We start from the raw sequence: 23,947 nt of genomic DNA on the forward strand, positions 1-23,947 counted from the left end.
GCCGGCCAGCGGAGAGGGTGAGGCGAATTGGCCAACGGAGCCAGATTTTTAAAAGAGAGCGGGAAGTTCATCCGTGGACAGTCAACTGGCTACATTTGGGCCTGAGGATTGATTACTGCTGGCCCATTTGAGATGAAACAACCTCCATCTGCATCAATCTGCCCAATAATTAACAAAAAGCCCAAATTGGAGCCCAATTGGAATGCGCGTCGGACGAGTACTGCATGATAATGTTACACGAGCGTCGTGGGGTTGGAAGAATCATGCTTGGTCATTTTCCACAGTAAAAGGAAGAATCATGTTTTTGTTGTTATTATTATTGTTATTATTATGATGTGTGAGTTCAACTATAAAATCTTTATTATTCTTCTCTTATTAGTATTAATATTGATTTTTTTAGCCCTATATATTTCTCTCTTTCACTTTACTTTGTTATTATGTCTTTTTGGAGTCCACCCGTCACTTATGAGGCCACGAGTGGGCCGAGTGTAGTATGTTGGGCTACTGAGGTTTAAAACGAAATGAGCCACGCAATTATAGACTCAAATTTTTGTGGCCCAATCGTAAATATCCACAGCCCATTTTGGAGCTGCACAATCTTGTCAATTTATACAAATTCTATATCAAACAATTTGCATAAAACAATGACAAACCATTATTTATCGAATAACAGTAAGTTTTTTAATCAGAGATTTTATCAAACAATATAATAAAACAATATGTTCTTATAAATACTTGAATTAAAAGCTTAAAAAAAATTGAAAGCTGGATATTAATAATTATTATGAAGTCTTTCTTCGAGGGGAGGGATTAAGAGCTGTGAAAAGAAAAGAAAGGAAAGAATGAATAGTTGGGGACTTTGAGAGCATAATGTAAAAGATTTTGGAGGACTAAAAAGTAAAAGAAAAAAGGGGCAACTTTTATCATTGTGATGACGTTTTTACTCCCATTCCTATATAATACAACTTCGCCACGCCACATGCCCACCTCACGTGCATGCAACCAAATACTTTTAACTACTTAATTTAAATATTTTTACCCCATCTATTTTAATTTTCAACCATACCTGAATTTGAATTCATCTTATAAATTCACCACATGATAAACTTCAATAGTTAAAAGCTGAAATTAGTACTTCATCGCATAATTATCCATTACTCAAAGTTATTTACTGTTTATCTTCTTAATTTAAATGGGCAAATAAATAATAGTTGCTTTAGGAAATTAGAATTTAAGGGTTTTTGTTTGGTTATGTTTTTTTTTTTGTTTTTTTTTAAGAAATTACATGTATTGGCCGGTAACTACTCATTAATTCTTGTTTATCAAATTTTAAAAACATTATCAAAATTGGTAAAAACAAACTTGAAAAATGAAAACAATGGATCGTGCTTTCTTGTTTCTTTAAATATATTTTTTTAAAAACACAACAAAATCTTCATTTTGTCCATTTTGACTTATTAGATGCATAAGGCAACAAATAATTATATTTTAATTTGTTTTAATTTTAAATTTCGAGAAAACAACTAAAAAGTAGGACTAAAAATATGTTTTAGTTCCGTTTATAATATTTGAACATAAATATATTTTTTTTCAATTTAGTCATTATTATTTAAAAGCTTATTCACTTAGTTTTTTTAATATTTTTCAAATTAATCCGCGGCTGTTAGTATATGTTAAAATTGGTTGGTAATAAAGTTAAATAACGATATAGTATTTAGTAAATTGACAAAAATTTAGAGAACAAAAAAGATCATCTTAAGAGGGGGTTTCTAACTTCTCCCTCAAATTTTTAAGAAATTGGTAAAAAATTTCGAGTTTTATTATTTTGATGACCTTTTTTATTCTATAAATTTATACTAATTCATTAAGTATTATATATAATGTATTAAAAAAAAATGCTAAAAGCGAGTATAGCTCAGCGATAATTGGTATATATCATCCAATCAAGAGGTTGTGAGTTCGATTTTCCTCCCTAACATGTGTTCAAGAACTAAATTGAAAAATGTTAAAATAGACTAAATAGAAAAAAAAGTTTTTTAAGGGATTAATTATATATTTAGGCAAAAATAATCAAATACATTAGCCGTCTTTTTTTTTTTTTGGAAAGCGTTACTTAACTACTCTAAATATTGTTTCCCATGGAATGGTTGGGTAAGTACATCCCACGTAAGTACTTAAATAGAAAAAGAAAATAAAAGAAAAGAAAAAAACAAAGAAATAGTAATTATTTATGGAAGTTGTAAATTATATTAATTAAAAAAAAAGAAAATTAAAGGGAAAGAGAGAGAGAGAGAATACGTTGTTGGGTTAAATATGCATGGAAGCGTTTCTCCCAAAGAGAATCGAATCAGTACTCTTCCCCTCTTGCCTTTATTTTTGCTTTTTCACAGTTTGCTTCAGCCTTCCTTTACCATTCCCCAAGAACACAGACCCAAAAGAAAAAACAAAAACCCACTCTTATATCTTATTTATTATATATGATAAACACTAAAAACAACTTTAATTAAACATATATATATATATATATTCTTTTCATAAAAAATTTACCAAAAAGGATAGCTCATTATTTAAATTCTTTTAAATTTTTTGCATTTGTTAAAATACAAATAATTTTCGCTTTCCTACCCAATTTCAGAGATAAAAATTCAGTATAGCTCAATTAGTTAAGACATATATTATTATTGATTAAAATGTTGGAAGTTCGAAAATTTCAAGCGAGAATAAGAAATAAAATGAAATTGGAAAGAAGGAAATAAAAAGAGGAATGGTAATTGAAAAAGGTGTTGAAGGCAGCGAAGAGAGAAAGAAAAGATGGTCAAAATTCAAAAATTTGAAACTCCTCGAAAGCTTTTCTTTCTCTCTCTCATCGGCTTCGACTATCTTTATCGAAACTCTCTTAAACCATTTTTGCTTGCTTGGATTTTGAAGCCTTTACATCTCATTCTCATCTCTTCATTTTCCTCATCAAATTATTCAAATTTTAACCCTTCTTTTTATCTAAATTAAGATATTATTTAATATTACTTTCCAACTACAAAATTACCAGCAATTGCCATTTTTTTTATTTTTTTTATTTTTAAGTGGGTCCTCTTTTTGGATGAGTTATTCGAATATTCATTTTGTCTGCTAATTGAGAAAGTAGAATTTTTTGTTCTTCCTTATCCAATTTCAGTAGATTCAAATCCAAACAAGTTGTGATGTGTATAAATCATGTGAAGTGGAATTGGATTAAGAAATCCGAGGCAAATGGCTATGGGAATTGTAAAGAGAGAAAAAAAAGGGATGGTTTTTGCCTGTGTGTGGTTAGCTTTATCGAATTTCAATTACTCTCTCTCTCTCGAAAGATTATTCAAATTTAGCTTTATGTGATTCCATACATGGTAGCATCAAGGGAAAAAAAGTATTTAAAATTATAAATTTCCTACCATAGTTTCCACGTCTAATTTCAATTTGGTTCTTATAGTCTTTATAATTTTAGACGCTTTAATTTAATTCGGATGATTTGAATTTAGTTTCAAGTTAGTTATTATAATTTTAAAAGTCTCAATTGGGTCCTACGATTTGGTTACACCTTACGAATCATTCTTAAACTATATTTTATCCACACGAAAAATCCACCTATTTTCTTTGATTAATTATTCAAACGCTAGATCTTAATATAGTCGATTGAAATAATTACCCTATAGAAAACAATATCTATCTACCAAAAAATGTGTCAATGTGAAATTTATCTAAACTGCAAGAAGACAATATGTGGAGATGGGGATTCCAACTTTCACCCTTATTGTTAGATACATGTGCCTTAACAGATGAAATGAAAAGTAAGTTCAAATAACTACAAAGACTGAACTGAATCATTTAATGCTAGTTTGGATATAGCTCAATTAGTTATAGTATATATCTTTGACCAAATGTTAAAGGTTCGAATCCTTATTCATTGACATATTTTCAACCCATGAGATTGTGAGTTCGAATTCCTCTCCACTAAACTTTAAATTAAGAATATATTTTTTAGGAAAAATAAAAAAAGAAAACCTAAAACCACCCCGACTAAATGCTAGCAAAAACCTCGTTTTATTCTTCTCGATCGTCGAGACCAAAAAGAAAAGAAAAGGAAAAAAAAAAAAAACTCAGTTCACCGATATAAAAGCCACCCCCACCGGCTCCTTCACCAGAGAGACGTGACCGGCCAGGCCATTAAAAAACCACCACTTCCATTTCCACTTCAACTTCTTCACGCACAAGGTAAGCTTTTCCGTTACTTAAATTCCACTTTTCCAATATTAAACCCTAAACTTCGAAATTGGGACTAAAAAATTTGCATTATTATTTTCATACGGCCGCCGCCAGAAGATGAGCAGGCCAGGGGATTGGAATTGCAGGTCTTGCAACCACCTCAACTTTCAACGGAGGGACTCGTGCCATCGCTGCGGCGAGCCGAGGGCCGACTTCGGCGGCGGAGGCTACGGCGGTGCCGCAAGAGTCGGCTCTTCGTCGTTCGGTTTCACCACCGGCCCGACGTCCGTCCCGGGGATTGGTACTGCGCCATCGGAAACTGCGGCGCTCATAACTTCGCCAGCCGCTCCATCTGCTTCAAGTGCGGCGCGTGTAAGGACGACGCCTCCGCCGGTGCGTACGACGGCGATATTCCGCGAATGAGAGGCTTTAACTTCGGCGGTGCCTCTAACCGCCCTGGATGGAAATCTGGCGATTGGATCTGTGCCAGGTAGGATTTCCAATTCTTTTTTTTTTCTTTTCTTTTTCCTATTTTTTATTCTAATATATTTTGTTCGACGAGTCGTCGTTATTTTTATATAAATGAAACGACAGATCGGATTGCAACGAGCATAACTTTGCCAGCCGAAGGGAATGCTTCAGATGCAATGCCCCGAGGGATTCCAACGGCAACTCACCATACTCGTAGAGGTAATATTAATTATGCCACTTTTTTTTTGTTTCTTATTTTTTTTTTCCAAAAATAAAGATCAGAACTTGTTTGATAATTTTTTTATTTTTAATTAAAAAGAAATAAAATTATGTTGGGTAATCCATTTTGGTTTCTAATAATTGTTCTCTGCAATTTTATATTAAAAAGAATTAAATTTTATAAAACTTAACTATTAAATTTCGTTGGTTTGAAAATATGAATATAGTTTTGTGAAATTTCTTAACGGGGTTGAGAAAATTTATATTTAAAACTAGAAATAAAAAAAGGAAAACAATACCAAACACTCATTAATTTCCATAAACAGAAAAGTTACCATATTTTTAAATTGATCGGTTAAATTAACACAAACTCATTTTATAATCATTTTATTTTTGTGAAAAAAAAATTAAAAGGAGAGTAAAATACCTAATAAGCGGGATTTCATGAGTTATTGAATTATAATGTCTATGATGTATCTATTTATTTTTGAGTAAATAATGTCTAATAGAATTATTTGGGAATATTTTGCATTTTCCAGGTGGCGTGATGGAAGGAATAAATTCTAGCTAGAAAGAAGAGGAAGAGAGTTTCCAAATTCCCAATTCCCAATTCCCATGATATCTGAACGTCGTCGTTTTGTTTTTGTACCTCTCTTTATTTTTCAGTTTTTAAAAGTAATTTAAGTGTCTCCTTTTTGACGGGGGAGCTTTACTTTGGGAGAAGTATGGCATTATTTCTGCATGCATGCAGAAAGACTTGGCAGTAGCATTTTCATGAGGCCCCCTCTTGTATCCAATTTTCTAATTTATATTAGTATCCATCCTTTAATATTTATAATTAATTGGTAACTTTCACTTTATACTATGTGTTTGCCTCAAAATAATTTAAAGTGTGCTTCTGCGAGGAGTGTTTTGTAAAGCAGTGCTTTTACTAAATATACTTTAACAAAAAGTAGTTAATAATAAATCACTTTTATTGTTGGTTCTATATTTCAAAAGTATTTTTTTTTTATCTAATTAGAAGTACTTAAAAATATATATATTTTAAATTGAGAAATTAATAAATAAAGACAACGAAAATTACAAAAACGAAGAAAGTATGTCGAGAGAGATTAGTAGGAGAAATTCTTTGTATAGAATGACTAGTAAAATAAAGTGCGTGAGAGAGTGTACTGCAAAGATAAAGATTACGAGAGCCAAGCTTGTATGAATGTGTAGATAAGAACTATGGAGAGTATATATAAGAGATTAAAGATAAAATTTTAAGTCAAAAGTAGTAAATTAAACCATGAAAAAACTTAATGTCAATTATTGCCTATTTAATAAGAATATAATTTTTGGGTTTTAGAAGTATTTTAAAACTAGAAGCCAAACACAAACATTTTATTTATCTAAGAAGTAGTTTTTAAGCGGTGTGACAAAAGTTTAGGCACACTCCAAAACATATTTGATCAAAGGAAGATCATTTTTAACCTTTGATCTCAATAGAGATATAAGTGCCAATTATTGTTGAGCGCATATATGGTTGGCAACAATTTTCTTTATTTAAATGAGTAGATTAATTTTTTGAGACAACATGTTGGGGTGGGAGATCGAACTCACAACCTCTTAGTTGGAGATATATGCTAATTATCGTTGAACTATGTTCGTTTTGAATACAACGAGTAGATTAAATTAACATTTGATTTTTATACTAAAAATATAAGATTTAAGAGTCAAGAAGCGGATTTGAAAAGATAGAAGAAAATTGAAGGAAAAGAAGAAAAGATAAAGTGAGACATTATGATTTTAGAATGAAGATGAAAGTAAAATATATGGAACAATAACAAGTCTAATGTGGTCCAAACTCCATCTCCCACTTTTATTGAAGTTCCCTTTTTGCGTGACAAAATTAGAAAATACATCCAAAATAAATATAAGGTGCACTACTTTGTGTTTGGCTTCATTCCCCTTTATTAATTACCTACTATGGTTTGAATTGTACTTCTAAATTTGGGTTATATTCATAACCAACCATTTTTTAAAGTTTATCATAGTCTAACACACATTTAACTTTTCCAATTAATTAATTCAAATTCTATACACAATAATAATATTTTCTCCTGTTTGATATAATAATAGTTGGGGTTAGTATTGGTGGGAAAAAATATTCTGAAATATAAAAGAGGTATATCCCAACGGCATCTAGCTAATTTTCCTTCTACAATATAAAGCAGATCAGGAGTAACAATAGGTTCTATACATCACGATATCAATGAATCTCTCCCTAAACTGCTCTTTAAGATACCATGACAAATGGTTATCTAACTTCTAAATACCATGACAATAGATTATGCCCTAACTAGAATTTATACGGAAATCCTCATTGAACCCACAAGAACGGGCTACCGTCAAGCTCTATAACCTCTTTTTTCTCTCTTCTCTTGGTTTATCACCAGCCGTCATTCCCTCTTATTAATTCCGCTTCTAAAAAAACCTAACGGAAGAATTTTTATTTTATTTTAGAATCCCATTGTAGCAGCGCGATGCTATCTTTTCTATTTCTTTGGACTTGCGACAGCGCCTAGGCGCTACAAGTAGCATTGCAGTGCCAGCAGCTCCATTTTCCTAACAAATATTTCACCAATTATTTATTTTTGTATCAAATTTTCGATTCATCTCACCAACTACCTCTCTTGTCGACCCACTTGTGTACTTAGCTTAATTATATTAGATGATTACAGCGAAACCATTGGCTTTATTTGGATTAGCGGATGGGGTTTACAAAGGCCAATTAAAGAAAAACCAATCACAAAAGAGAATCTAATCCAACCTCAAACTCACATACTAATTATATATTTTTCCTTTAAATAATTTGAAAGGAAAAAGAATTAATTGACATAGGATTCCATAACTTTTGAAGGCATATATAAAAAAGAGAAAAAAAAATAGGCAACCCCCTCATTTTGACCTCTCTTGGGAATGTTTTTGAAGTGCAAGAAGAGATCGTGAAATTGGTCAAAAGTAGTGAGCACAAACATTCATTAGTGTCTGCCTACTACACTCCATTATATAGCTTTTAGCAAGATTCTTTGGTTTCACTTTAACACTGAGCTTTATGTTACTTCATGCCATATGCTCCTTGGCTTTGGCCTTTAATAATTTTGTTGGTGTTAGTGAAGTACGTACTCCTCTCCCCATCCCCACTTTCAATCATGCCATATGCCAACTACTTCTAGTTTTTTGCTCTTATGGAGTTTTCTTTTTTCTCCCATTTTCCATTTTCAGTAGCCATTATTTTTCTTGTCTTTTTTCACTAGAGAAATGAAAAAGCTACTACATGTTTATTAATCCCATATTAACAAAAAGTTCAGTCCTTTCATGGAGGGTAGGTTAGGAATTTTGCATTTTGTTTTCTACAATAACATTTGCAATTAAGTGTTCCTACTATAAAGATGAAGATTTTATGATAGTAGCATATATTAGAGATTTTTGTATAACACATTCAAATTATGTCTCATCTTTAAGATGGTTAGTTAATTATATTAGGAAGAACTTCTACTCTCTATTGTTTCCTTCAATAAAGTCCCTTAAATTCCAAATACGTAGTTAATAGTGTTCATTGTTAAAGATATTCAATGAAACTCTAAATTTACCATATAACCAGTCACTTAAACTACCGATTTTGTTCGTCTCCAAAAGTCGAAATTCTTCTAGTGTCAGGCAACAAATTGTTAACCTGGTGCTCGATGTACATGCAACAATGAACAATGCCCATTAATGATTAGGGTAAGTTCTTTTTTAGTAAAACATGTTGGGGCGGAGATACAAACTCATAACTTTTGGTCGAAGATATATGTCGATTACTGCTGAGCTAATATTCGCTTTGACAAAATTATAGTATAATGTTGTTAATGAAATATTATTATAAAATGTCGTGTTCAACATTTGTTGACTTCGAATATAATTAGGTAACACTATTCAATCTCGAAAATGAAGTGTGCGCCGGCCCTTGAAACTTTTTGAAGTGTTTTCTTTTCCTTTGTTGCGAAAATCTTATCTGTTCAATCTAACAAAGCCAAGACAAGGTAAAGAAGAGCTCGTTAAAGAACAAAGGAAGAGAAGCTCTTTAATCATGTGCTTAAATGATGCAAGTAGGCCCATAACAAAAACTATCAAAATCTGCATAGATAAATTTTATGGATATTACTAAGAATATGTTTAACAGATCCTTAAATAAATTTTAATTTTTCTATTCAAGAAAATACGTCTATTAATATTAATTCTTTGAAGTCTAAGGATCAAATTCCCAAAACCTGACATTTATTGTACTAAAAGGGACTGAGACGCATCTCTATATTTCCACAAGTAGTTATTATATCATTTCTTTTGAACATTTTACTTTAGTTTTAACTTAAAAACATCTCATACCCATAGAGATGTTGTCATTACTTATATATTACAAATGTTCTCATTCTTAGTTGATGTGATACTACGCTCACATTTGAACGGCATTTAAAACCAAGAGTTCCGTTCCTCTCAAATAACGCTATCATATATTATTATTAATTTCCGAGCCCACAAACTTAAGATTTTGGTTATGAAAATTTGATGGTAACTGTAATGGTCAATGGTTTCAAAAGAAGAAAAGAAAAATAAGAACAACTTTGTTATCCGATTGAAAATCAAAATGGGTTCAACTTTTTAAAGTTCTCTCCTCTTTAAACCTTTCCTTTTTTCTCTCTATATGAATATAATTGAATATACGAGAGGCATTTGTAGAGCTTTTTACTAAAGTGTTTTGTTTTCTTTCTCCAATCGCCCTTTCCTTTTCTTTATCGATACACCAAACCACATTATGAAAATGTATCTTTGTAGAGGTCAAATTAAAAATTCATGCATCGCCAAGATTCTTTTAATTTTTGAAGCAAAGGAAAGGAAAGTGAGCGTTGGATTTTTAATAGTGAAAGAAAGTGAAACTTGAAGATATTGAGAAAACCGTTGAGTATACAAATTTAACATCCGGATATTAAATTTGTATATTAAGAATTTGAAACTTATTTTACATTTGTAACAATTTCATTATTTATTTCATGAAGTTGTTTTTGTTTCAATTTTGTGTTATGTAACTTTATTTTGTTAAAGTTACATGTTGTTAAACTTGAAGTTATACTTCAAATGAGAAGTTTTTCTTCATGTTGTTAAAGTTGAACTTAATTCTTGTGTGAGAAGTTTCATGTTTAAACAACTATATATAGTTGTGATTTTCTTCATTTTGACATATCTAAGCATACCACAATTGGTATTCTCTCCTCCTCCCACAAGAATTCTCTCTTCTTTTGAGTTGCTCTTCTTGTTTATGTTGAGAGCAAGTATCTAAGAGTTCTGCCAGATCCGAGTAGTTCGAGGTTGCAGTTCTATCGGAGTTAGTCGTTGTATCCTGCTGAGACGATCGCTGTAGTCTGCTAGCAACTTGTGCAGAGCGAATAATTGTCTTCAGGTCAGCGCTATTGAAGCGTGCCTCGACTATTTTTTTTATCAAGTTTTGGTGTTCATCAAGTTGTTCAAATTTATATCGTTTGTAGTCAGTTACGTTGTAATCTGTTTGTCAGTATTACACAATTCATATATACAACGTATATTTACCCAACAGTGAATACTTTAATTTATTGCAGACCAAGTTAATTGGCTGCTCCCATATCTTTCATTTCTCATGTAATTGAAAAAATTAGGAACTCTCACACTTACTTTTTTGATGTGCCGTGTTTTTATTGGATAGAAATGTGTTAATAAGATCTACTTTTCTTTTTTCTTTTTTATATTAAATCATCACTAATGGTACTAATGGTGTGTTTGAGAGTTGATGTAGAATATGAGTGGTTATGAAAAAAAAAGATTTAAGTATAATTGATTTTCTAAAATCACTATATCAATTATAGCTTAACAATAATTTAAAGTGATTTTAAATTTATACAATCAATTTTTTAATTTGAAAACATGATCAATAGAAAGGCAAGTGATTTTTGACAATCACAAAAGTGATTTTGGCCATGACAAAATCTCCTAAAATCACCCGCAAAAACCACTGGCAGGTGGTGGTGTAGTGAGCTTAATTGTGGCCGAATGGGGATACCCCTCTCCGGTTCGAGCCCTGCAGGGTGCACAGTCGGGGCTTCCTCCCATTTCAGGAACGAGTCTCGCAACATAGGTTAAAGTGTTGGATGGCTGTCGACACCTCTCAATTATAGGGTTCCAATTGGCAAAGCCACATGACATCGATTTCGGGTTATAAAAAAAAAAAATCACTCCCAAACACACCCTAAAATTTTCTTTCAATGAAAATACCCAAAAAGAAGAAAAAACCAAGTCTTTTTTTTTTTTCCAAATTGATAGTTTTGATATATATATTTATTACTGTTTTTATTTTCTGAACATTTTTCCTCATGTTGGTTCAAAAATATTAATTTAGTTCATGAAGCATGCACACAACACGTAAACTATTATTATTTAATTGAAAAGAAAATGATCATGCAAATGTTTGAATACGAGATCTTCTAACTAGTTCAGTACCATATTAGATCACTACTAAACTATAAGCTTATAAGTTATACTATGTTAGATGACTACTAAATCTATATATATGCTTATAGGTTAATTATTACTATATGCTTAATTATCTATATATATATCATCTAAAACATATAATAATAAAAAAGAAATAAAGAGATCGATGAAGGTATAATATCAAGAGATTTGTACATATACATAGCCTATGGGAAAATATTTAACAAAAAGTAAAAAAATTAACTGTATCTTTTTACTTGATTGCAAATGGGTTATGACTTTCAAGGGAATTTTTTAAATTAAAGAAAAGTTATGGAAATGGAGAATGCTAGTTGGATAGCTAAAACTTTCTCTCTCACAAAATATATGTGTACGTCATTTTCAGAATAAAAATCATAATAGATAAGATACTAGACGCATTAAAATTTTTTTTGTATTAGAGATTTGAACCCACAATCTTTAAATCGAAAATAGGTATCTTAACCAGTAGAACTATACTCAAATTCACGAAAATTATTATCTAAACATTAAGAAAAGGTAATTAAAATAATACAAATGGTTTACTCTTACACAATAAATCACTGTAACACACATTACAACTCATACTTTTGTTTTCAATTATCTAATAATATTTCTTTCAATACAACGATTATCTAAAATCTTTTAAAACCACTTGATGTAACATTGCGTCCTTTGTCCTAATTAATTATAGATAAATACTAGAGTTTTTATTATATAAAATTTTTAACGAAAGGAAGAGAGAGAGAATATGACCCTGAACTTTTTTTTTCAATATTTAAAATTATTTTAGAATAATTTGAAGACTTAACTAACATAGGATCTAATAACATGTTAAAAATAAATATTTTAAAGTTGGAAATTGCAGTTTATATAAAAATTGAAGATTAATATTTGAAACTTACTTATATATCCTTTATAATATGATCAATAAGTGGGCTGCTGAATTTTGTCGGTTCTAAACTTGTACAACGGACGCTTGGACGTGGACCTACAAAGTTAGCCCACTTAGATGGGGCCTTTTGTCATATGAGTATTTTAGACAATGAAGTATTGATTTTCTAAGGCACCTGCCTACAAAAAAAAGGAATATCTAGATAAAAGGGAATCTAGTGGAGAGAAATGATAGCTATATTATAATTGTAAAATAGATTTGATTTGGGGGATCAAACCTAAGTATCAATAGTAATCGATGAGCTTTCCAAATCGGTGTGTTTTTTTTGGTTTGTAAGGTAATTGCAAATAAAGTCCACATTGACTAGGGAAGGAAATGATTATGGTTTATAAGAGAGGACATTTTGGGTGGAACCAAAAGCAAAACCGTGAAGGCTATGTCAAAGCGGATACTCCAAAGAATGTCACATTTCCTCTTTAGAGGCATAGATAGATTCTATAAAATAAAGGGATAAACACATCTAGGGAGAGAAGTTTGAGTCTGGAAAATATGGAAAATATGAATAGAAATGTGAGCAGTGAAAAAATATGTGGTCTCCCACATAAGACACACCGATTTGGATTGATACCCAAGAACAGATTGGGTTGCATAAGACTACTTTTTTCATTGAAGAAACGCCACAACTATTTTATAAGCAACACCTTGTTTTTAGAACCGATTTGTTTTGCAATGCCGAGCCCCCTTGGGACTTTGAAAGAGTTGCATTCCCTCTAACGGGAGATGGACCCCTCGTTATTGCCAATATCCTCCCAAAGAGCAAGGAATAATACAAAAACATAACAGATTAAGAAACCAAGAACTTTGAGTATAAGGTCACGATATGGTCAATACGTATGGCTTTGATAATGCCCAGTTCCGGTGATTCGACGACATCCACTATCATCACTAAGCAAATCAGCATCCACAAGCAACATTTTGACAAAGTCAGCGCTGTTCATGTTTATGGGTTCTTCATAGCACTGCCGGGCTCGGGCCCCTCCAACCTCGAGCAATTTCAAATGCAGCATCAAATTCCATTCCTACCTGGCTTAGATAACAATCGAGAAGGTGAGTTTTTTTAAGTCGTTCCATGGCCATCAACTCTTGTCGACCATGGTGAAAAGGACCGATGGAAATTGCTTGAGGCGTATACCCCTTATCATTAATGTTGTGTAATAGTTTGGAAATCCGGTAGATGGCTGCATTCTTCACTGATGGATATTTCCACATGGTTCTTTACGTACGCCGTACACCTCTGGGCCTCGGGAATATCTCCAAGTACCACGTAGGTAATGCGATCTACTTTCCATTTCAAACTGAAACATTAACACATAATGTTTCAGATTAACATGAGATACTTATAACTACACTCAAAGTGAATGTAATCATTTATACTAGATAAACTTAAGTTTATGGGTTAGAGTGAATTTAATTAGACCAATAAACCGAAAGGGTAAGTTGATGAGTTACCTCCAGGCGTCAGATGGAGAATTAACTTGGCATTCGATATAGTGTAAAGTGGACAAAATGTGTATATAGAGGGATGAGACGATTCATATCAATATTCATGAGATTCTATCTCAAAATCAATTGGTGATGAAAGGAGTGACCACACTATGTTATAAACTTTTGTTAGGTCCCTTATCTTAATAATGTGGGATCCTTAACAGTTAATGGCTGTGCTTGTGCTGAGGAACTCCAATTAACTAATTAAATAACTAATCTTTCTTTATTTTTGTGTCTAAAATAATATGTATATTTTTATGAGTTTCATAACATGTGATACTTTATAACTACGCTTAGTGTGAATTTAATAATTATATAGATAAATCTAAGTTGATGAGTTAAGTGAATTTATATTATATATCTAACTTCTTAAACATATTAAAAACGATCAATGAATCGAAATGTTAAGTTGATGAGTTACCTCCAGAATAGGGAATCATCTTGGCTCCAGCATAGGGAATCATCTTGGGCTTCCACTGTTAACACATATGTTTCAAATCTCCTTAAACAAAGAGATGCATATTTCAAAAGTGAACAGAATGTGTATATAGAGGGACGATTCATTGGTTGTGCTTTTTAAAAAGGAACTCGAATGAACTAATTTAAATAACTAATCTTTCTTCATTATTGTCTCTAAAATAATATGTATATTTTTTTTTATGAGTTTGAATAAATTTAATCGATCCAACAAATAGAATTGTATAATAAATAAAGAATGAATACAAGACCCTACCGTTGTAATACTATTTAGACCTATTAAATGGTCAATGAAGTCAAAAGTTTGTAGGCAAACTTGAGGTAACACACGTGAGAGGAAATACTTTTTTATTGGACGAAGCTTGTTAATATGTCAATGAATTAGAAAACGGAAAAAAAAGATCAGAATAAGTTATTAACTTGCCTGCAAATTGATGGAAGGATCGGAGATAATGCTGTTAGGGGATGAAAGGAAGAGTCAGTTGTGGGAAGAAGATGGTGTGTGCGTATGAGAGGCTATTGATTGGAGGAATAGAGTTTATATATTACACCAGAATTAAAGGGCAAATGTGTAACACGTCCTTGTCCTTCAAATTGAAGGAAAAAAAAAAAGAAAAGAGAGAAAAGAATTGGAGAATTATGCAAATAGATTAGATTATTTGAGAACATAAAAAGAAAAGGTTTTAACATGGTTGATTTATTGGCTCGGAGGATTAAACTTAATTAGGAGGGATTGAGTTAAAACCTATGATAGTCACCTAATATATCAGGTTTAAGATTTGTCTCTCTCCTGCTTTATTGAACTATATGTTACTTGCCATTTTCGAATTTTAAATTCTCTCCCTGCCGTAGCCTTTTCTTGATTTACGAAAAGAATAAATTAAGATTAGGTTCTTTACCAAAAGCCTTTCCCTTCTTTTGGCTTCCCAATCGACATGGGTTTATTTCTGACGATTATTTGCATAATTATGTCCAAAATTGTTGATTCTTCACACTTACGACCAAGATAAGAAAAGATACATGGCTGAGATATCATTATTGGAAAAGGAAAAGGAACTTCTTGTTGTTATTCATTGAATTAATTGTTGAAAGTCTAAAAATATAAAATATGATTGAACAACGTCTTTAAATGCAAACTTTTTAAAATTTTATTGTCATTAATATTAGACACTTCATAATCACACGCACATAAGTCTATGGCTTGTTTTTAACGGTTATTATTGGAAAAGCCAACAAAAATAAAGAAAAAAACAAAACAAAAGAAAATAATGAAAGAAAGTAAGAAGGAAAGAATACAAACACGTTTGAATAGGTTGTTGTTTGATATGAGTTTATAGCTCGTTTTTAACATAAACTTAGCACCGTGGTAATTGATACCCGTCCTTGATAAAAAGATTATGACTTCGAATCTCCCACTCTATGTATTCAAGAAAGAAAAACACGTTTGATATAGGCTTTTAATTGGTCCTAAATTTAGACAAGCTAATTCTTTTTTTTTTTTTGTCTAGAAATTTAAAAAGAATTTGATGTTTTGGGCAAAAATGGATATAAAGAAAAAGATTAATTTTAACTCCGAACTTGGCGACGGTGCACTAATTTATTTCCATAAATTTTTAATTTCTTTAAATTGCACCATAAACTTGATAGGTGTGCAATATTCACATTAAAATTTAAAATGTGTTACAATTTACCCTCGGGTAGATTTTGATAATTAGCGAATTTGTTGAAAAAAGTATTATCACATGTGTCAAATAAATTATAAAACGTATATCTTGGACATGAAATTGATAGGGATTCATAAAAAAAAAAACAATTTTTTTTTTAAAATTTTGTAAGTTTTACAAAATCGATTTTTTGCCTTCAAAATTTAATTTGAGAAAATTTTGATTTTGTTAAATTATTGAGCATTTATTAATTAGTTTTTTACATTATTTTATTTGTTTAAATTAATGGATAAATTAGTAGAAATGGAACAAAAGGTACCAATTGCAACATTTATCTAAGTTTATGGTTCAATTTGTAGAAAATTAAAAGTTCTCGATAAAAATTGATACAACTTATCTAGGTGTAGAAAATGATTTCTTCCTTGATATAAAGGTTGGATGTAAGTATTTTTTTTATAACATTTAAGTAATAATAAAAATTTGAACTATAATAAATCATTAGTTATGGTATTAGCTTGTTTAATTTAAATACTAAAAATTCTTGTAAAACAAATACTAACTGTTATGATTTATTTATACTTCATTTGATATTAGTTTGTTCAAAATAAAATATGATTTGTTATAAAAAAAAAAAAAGATTAAATTATCCCTACAAATATAGAAAAATATAATAAAACAGCTATGATTTTATATATACTTAATTTGATATTTATTTGTTAAAAATAAAATATGATTAAATTATCAATACAAATATATAGAAAAATATAATAAAACTTCAAATGTTTTGTATAATTTTTTAATAAAATTAAAATTGTTTTATAAATATATATTCTAATATCAATTTTTATAAAGAAAAAAAAATTACTATATATATATATATATTTATTTATTTATTCACTTAAAAAATATATGAAAAGAAAGTTTTCTTTACATAAATATATAAATATGTCAATTTAAAAAAAAAAAGAAAAAAAGATGTACATTATATCATTATGGATAGATAATATTTTTATTTAATTATTATACTTATATCTTTTTTCTTTACTATAAATAACAAAATTTTATTATTTTTATTCTATATAATTTTTAATTTGAAATTTTTAGAGTCTAGAAGCTCAATTACAATTTTTTCTTTTAACTCTACTTTACAATGAATTTAAAGTTATTTTGAATATAATGGTTAGGAAACGAGCCTGGAACAAAATTTGTAGATCCGCCGCTACTTACCCCAACACACCCGGACCATTATTTCCATTGTAGAGATATTCTGCTTGACCACCGTTAAAAAATTGACAGTTCATTATTTTTGTTTAAAAAGTTTTCTATTTTTGCATTTCTCTGACATAGTTGTTAAATATTTAATGGTGATTTGTCTTGAGCCGTGAGGAGCTAGATTTTTCCTTCCATTATTGCATCTACCAAAACAAGAATTTGTGGCTTTCTTGACCTTTCTTTCCCGACGTACAAAAATTCGTGAGGCAAAACTCTTTTCCCACATGAAATAAAAATCATCGAAAGGTACCTATTTCTCTCAATGCAATTTAAAAAATGCTGGTAGGGGGTCTACTTCTCCCGACGGTTTTTTAAAAGGCGTTGGGAGAATTAGAACCACTATCCCAACGCTTTAAAAAAAATTTGGGAGAAGTTTAGCAATTTGACGTACTGTGAGCCCAAATTTCTAAAAGCTTTGAAGTTATCCTGACACTTTGACACGTAAACGAGCACATAGCTTTAAAGTTACACAATTGCGAACCTTTGCCCGACGACTTGTTATGAGTCGCATGAAAAAAAACATCAGAAAAATCGAAAATTCTAAAAATGGTAAGCTTTATTCATATGATGAGAGCACTTTCACATGAGTGAGAAATTATTACAAACCTTACCAACAATACACCTAGCCTTCTAAAACGTTATTTAATTTTATTATGGTTAAATTGTTCATTATATAAATTAATTAAATTTTTTTTAGTATAGCACATGTGAGATTGATTAGAGATATAAGCCAATTACACTTAGAAAACACATGTGGGGTTGATTAAAGATATATGCCAATTAACACTTGGAAGTTAAATGGAAACCAAATGACAAATTTGTATTTATGGTGGCACAACCTAATTAATTTAAGTTTGGTTACAACTAAAGGAGCCATAATAAAGAATGGAAAAATACGTATAGGGTAGATAAATATGACATAATATTATTTGAAAAATCAATACAACAAATAAAGCAAGTGGTAAAGCCGGGGTGGGTTTAAGTTTTAACAGAAGGTAAGCAACTCAGTAGAACCAAAACAAATTAACTAAAAACGGTTTAATCACTTGTTGGGATATTGTAGAGCAGAGTAGAGGGTTTGCACGACAGTGAGGAGAATGAGGAAGGTTGCAGCAAGGAAGGAGATAGAAGTCCATGGACTATTGAAATAGTCACGTTTTAGTGAAGCCTTCCACCGGTGCCACGGTGTGTCGCAGTACTTACGTAAATCCAGGCTAATTTGGCTGTAGTAGTAAAACGAGGATGAAATGTTGCCATATTTGACCATATCGTTAAACAACTTCGCAATGTCTTCATGATTACCGCCGATATTATTAGAGATGATTCCTGCCTTCACAAGTAAACCTACGTCTTTCTCCGTGCTTATCAAATCGTCCAGAAATGAAAAATATTGTAAACACTTCTTATCACGCCCCAAGTGGTAATAGTGCTCAAACGCCAACAGGTTTCGCACACGGGTTTCAAAGCTCGTCGTAATTTGGAAACAAGGGATCTTCAAAACACCGTCTCTGAAGCTTATGTCTGTAATGTGTTTCCAGTCTATTGCTTTCTGGAACCTAACACCAGCCTCTTTAAGCTGGGTTGCAGTTGGGGGACGCTCCCATTTCTGGCCGTTGTTGTTTCCACTAATTGTCACTGTGGGGATGGCGTAGTAAAAGCTTAATAAATCAACCAAGTGGTTTGCTTCTCTCGCGGGCACCTTAGGAAGCCGAGCCACTCCTATATACCAACCACCGAGATATCTGCACGTAAAATATATACAAGAACGGCCACTACGTTTGAATAGACATTCAAGAATAAAATAAGGGAGTTGATTCTCAAGCAGTATTAAGTCGTGAAGTAAGTCAGTACTTATAGCACTGAACAATGGATAGCTTAACTGGGTTTGACTTCCACTGAATTCATAACCCATTATGAAGAACTCCACTAAGAAACATCCATCCACAAGCATCATTGTCACAAAGTCCTCGCTCTTCATGTCTATGGGTTCTGCGTAGCACTTGCGGGCTCGTGTCTCCCAATCCCGAGCAATTTTAAATGCAGCCTTAACGTCCATTCCTACGCGGCGTAGATAACCATGGAGAAAGCGGAGTTTAAGTTGTTCCATGGCCATCAACTCCTCTCGACCATGGTGAAAAGGACCGATGGAGATGGCTTGAGGCGCAAAGGCCGTATCATGAATATTGTGTAGTCGTTTGGAAACCCGATAGATGCTGCATTCTTCAGTGATAGGATGCAATTTCTTAAGCCTGTTTTCGATGGATACCACATGGATTGAATTACCTTGGGTCTCTTCAACTTCATTATTCTCATCCATATTTGAAATACCATAACATGCGTCGTCGTTATTCTTCTGTTGATGCGTTTCAATGTGATTGTCTTCCATTCAAGAACTGAAACATTGACACAAGTGAACATAAATGTATATATATGGAAAGAGGAACATAAATGTCCATTTGGCTGGTCCCACCTTTGGGGATGTAGAGCTTTCTAGCCTCTCTTCATGGTCATCCAACTCAAACTTATGATGTATCTACCATTTCTATCTCAACTCTAAAGTTTTCATAATAGCTTCTTTTTGTAGGTATGTTTTTAAGTTAGCTACTTCATTTTGAATAAAATGATTTATTTTTCAAAAATATTAACAAAGTTGTTTCAGGGAAATTTACGCTAGGACACATGGACTCAGCAACTTAACTCGAGACCACCGAAAATGGTACACAAAGCCAACAGTGCAGGCCGACCTGATTAAATACCAAACTTCGACCTAAGGATTCCGACCTAGGATCCAACAATTGACCTAGGGGCCCGATAGCTACAACTGCTGGTCGGAGCGGTTGTACGACCTTGTCCCCCTGCTACCTATAGAAGGGACACTCCACCTCATAACAATGTACAGAATTATGCTCTGAGAGCGACTTACCGTAGCTCACATGATTTAAGCGTCGAAGTGTTTGTTCATTTTTTGCAAATCTCCCCTACTTAAAGGTTGCATCTCGAAAGCTCAAACTCGCAACCTCTTGATTGGAGGTATATGTCAATTACCGCTGAGAAAGCTTATAAGTCTTAACATTTTAATTTTTTGTAATTTTTAAACTTAAAAGATAAACTAGGGACACAATGGTCCCTCGTTCTACTATTTTTTTTTATTGGATAAAGGTTATTATATTTTGTTTTTGAGAGGATTGACCAAAATGAAGCACAATGAATTAAAAAAGAAAAAAGGGAAGATCAGAACAAGTAACATGCCTGCAAATGGATAGAAGGATCGGAAGAAAAGGAAGAGCGAATGTTGTGGGAAGAAGATGGTGTGAGAGGCTATTGGAGGAATGGAGTTTATATATTACCCTAACAACTAAAGGACAAATGTGTATAACACGTCCTTGGCCTTCCATTGGAAAAGAAAAGAGAAAAAAAAAAGGAAAAAGAGCTAGAGTGGAAGGAAAAGAAAGGAGAAATTATGCAAATAGAATAGATTATTTGAGAAGCTAAAAAAGGTTTTTAATGTTGTTGAACAAGTTATAAAATAAATAAATAAAATAAAGGCAGAGACGAGGAGAAATTGGGTAATTTGGCACCCGTCTATGACCATAAAGTCATAAGTTTGAATTTTTCCACCCACTTGTACCAGAAAAACAAAAGGGAGAAATTTAGAACCTTCCGTATAATATTTTGAAAAAAAGATAAAAGAAGGTGGTTTTTGAAAGAAGCCATATCGTGGGGAGAGGCAAAAGAAAAGGAGAGAGGAAAGAAGATGAAGTAGAAAAAATGTGAGGGAGGAATATAGAAAAGAAAGGTTGGGTAAGTCGATTTCGACTTCCATAAGTCGTTTCAAGAAAAATTATTAAATCTGAAGTCTCTTCATGTTTCTCAAATAACTTTTGTTACTGTTACTTCCTTTGGTATGGAGATTTTAGAGGAAGAAGAGGAGATTTGAGACTAGCTTCCAACAGTGAACATTTTATCTTATTTGTAGAAGAAGAAAATTTGATTGAACAAGGATTAAATGGTTAAAGTGATGGACTTAGTAAAGTGTAGTCTTGAAGTAGATTGAAAAAAAAAAAAAGAATGAGAATGGGAATATTTTTGGAGGAAGATCAGTCAGTTTTTAACATAAAGAGTAATGGTATGGTTGGGAGCAATGATAGAATTATTGATTTTGAAAAAATAGATTTAAGCATAATTGATTTTCCAAAATCACCATTCAAGTGATACCTTAAAATTAATTAAATTTATTTGGAGTGATTTTAAGTTTTTCTAAAATCAAATTTTTAATTTTCAAACATGATTAATGGAAAGAAAAATGATTTTGACAATGATAAAAGTAATTTTGAATATGTCAAAATCACTCCCAAATACACCTAAGTCATTCACAAATGAAACGAGTACAATAAAATGTTTTGCTACATAATTGAGATTGAAACTATAGTCAACCAAAAGAGTTATAAAAGGAAATAAGATTTGGTGTAAATTAAATATTATTTTATTATAATTAGTGATTAAAGGGTTATTTATACCAGTATTAAATTAATGTTTTTAGTTAACATGAACACAATTCAATTGGTTATAAAATATCTATATATTTTCGACCAAACAATCATGAATTCAAAAACATTTGTTGTACTAAAAAAATAATAATGTTCGAGTTAAGCGGAGTCGAGACGGCTTACGAACCGACTTTCTCACACCAAATAGTTATGTGAGTTTTATAAAGTATTTTTGCTAATGTAGTAATTGTTACAAAGTACTTGAAATCATGAATGAGTCATATATATTTATGAAAGTGGTTTAGTCATTGAGAATTATGAAATTTTCAAGGAATTATATCTTTGATTATGCCTCATATTTAAGTTTATGATCATATGATGAAATTTTCAGGTTTTCAATGGGACTTCTAAAGTAATTTTAGTCAATTTACAGTGACAGTTGATGTTTTTGGGTTTTGCAGAGAATTTAAAGTGATTTTTTCATGTTTATTTGAGTGAAAGTTATTTTTTACCTTATTTACCATGCTTTAAAATTAATACTTAAATCATGGTGCAAATTTTGGACCCAATGTTCGTTTGAGCTTGTGGGCTTTGATACCATATCAATATTCATGGGTTTCATCTCAAAATCAATTGGCTATGAGAGAGGAGTAGTCCATATCTATTATAAACCATTGTTAGGTCCCTTCTTTTATCAACGTGGGATACTTAACATTTTATATATATGAGGGTGAGATTTTAGATTTGAACCCTTAGATATATAATAGTTCCAAATCATATCTCTTTAGAAAGAAGATCTATCAATTACTTGCTATTTTTTGTAGTTGACGAAACATATGGAATAGATAAATTTTAAGAACACTTCAAAATTAAGCAAAGAAACACACGGAGAATCAACTTAACTAAACTTAGCAGTTCAATCAGGTTTAAGATTTGTTTCTCCTCTGCTTTATTTGAAATATATGTTACTTGCCATTTTCGACTTTTAAATTCTCTAGCTGCCGTAGCCTTTACTTGATTTACGAAGAGAATAAATTAAAATTAAGGTTCTTTGTTTTATCCCTTTCTTCTTTTTCTTTTATCCCTTCGGAAAAGTTGGTTGAGGACAATGATACCTCAAGAATCTCCGTAATTATATGGTTTTGTTTGTTATTTTTTTTAAGAAAATATCACCATTCATTCAAAAGGTAGGTAAGAAACATACAACAAAAAGAGAGGCTAAACGAAAGCACCCCAATTTAAGGAGACGGTGGAAAATGTCATAATTACAAAATAAATTTGATTTAGATGACCAAGAGGAAGTAGTCGTTCTTATTTTTTCTCTCGAGCCAAATAAATCAAAGGATAGAGCAAAAACCATTGCACCGACATTTTTGTTGGTTGAGAGGGGGTATTGATAAGCTGTTAGAAAATATAGCCGTTAGTCTCCTATTCATAAGTTAGTTAGATTGGTTGCTTATATAAAAGCCAATCCCTTTGTATTTTTGATTACTCTTCCCAAGTTAGTTAGATTGGTTGTTGCTTATATAAAAGCCAATTCTAAAAAAAGAATTCAAAGAGATTCGGAGAGATTTTGATGAGATTATGAGATTTAATAAAATTAAAAAAAAACAACAAATAACACTTGTGTTGTTTTTATAGGGCCACGTGAGGGCAAGGGATAAGGGGTAAGGAGCAAAGTTTTTTCCTTTTAATTTTATCCCATCAAATTTGAGAATAGCTAACCATACGTCTGAAGAAAGGAAATTAAAAATTTTGTGATAATTTTTTTTTCTTTAAGATATCGGAACCATTTCATTCCAAGAAGGTAGGTGAGCAACATACCGAATACAAAATAGAGAGGAAATGACTCAAATGGAGAGAAAGGATAGAAATATCATATTATTGATATTATTGATTTTGATGACCACGTAAAACCAATATATCCCCAAATTTGAAGGCATAATTTTAGGAAGTCAGAAAAAAATGTTTCTTTCCACTCAAATAGACCAGATTAGCGAGCACACTATATTATTTTCTCTAATAATATATTAACTAGAGTTAGTACACTAAGAGGCCTTTCATCAAATATGTATGAAGTATTAATTTACCTGAGGAGATTGAGTATGACAAATAAAATT

At 31.5% G+C, this 23,947-nt stretch overlaps 2 protein-coding genes across 2 annotated transcripts; one reads left to right on the forward strand and one right to left on the reverse strand.

The window, feature by feature from the left end:
- The first annotated feature begins 4,116 nt into the window (after positions 1 to 4,116).
- LOC111004930 (RNA-binding protein involved in heterochromatin assembly dri1) lies at positions 4,117 to 5,786 on the forward strand. The gene is given in 5 exon segments (XM_022276212.2): positions 4,117 to 4,245; positions 4,354 to 4,510; positions 4,513 to 4,726; positions 4,831 to 4,926; positions 5,466 to 5,786. Coding segments are annotated over 3 exon segments (465 nt in total). The 5' UTR covers positions 4,117 to 4,245; the 3' UTR covers positions 4,925 to 4,926; positions 5,466 to 5,786.
- A 12,452-nt stretch (positions 5,787 to 18,238) lies between these two features.
- On the reverse strand, positions 18,239 to 19,898 carry LOC111004762 (UPF0481 protein At3g47200-like). The gene is made up of 2 exons (XM_022275940.2): positions 19,221 to 19,898; positions 18,239 to 19,082 (listed from the first exon to the last, which is right to left on the reverse strand). Exons 1-2 carry the CDS (start codon positions 19,724 to 19,726, stop codon positions 18,383 to 18,385), a joined length of 1,206 nt encoding a protein of 401 aa, XP_022131632.1. The 5' UTR covers positions 19,727 to 19,898; the 3' UTR covers positions 18,239 to 18,382.
- Positions 19,899 to 23,947: the final 4,049 nt, after the last annotated feature.

This window comes from Momordica charantia (assembly GCF_013281855.1).
Source record: "Momordica charantia cultivar OHB3-1 chromosome 8 unlocalized genomic scaffold, Mcharantia_2.0 BLBB01000008.1, whole genome shotgun sequence".
NCBI lineage: Eukaryota > Viridiplantae > Streptophyta > Magnoliopsida > Cucurbitales > Cucurbitaceae > Momordica > Momordica charantia.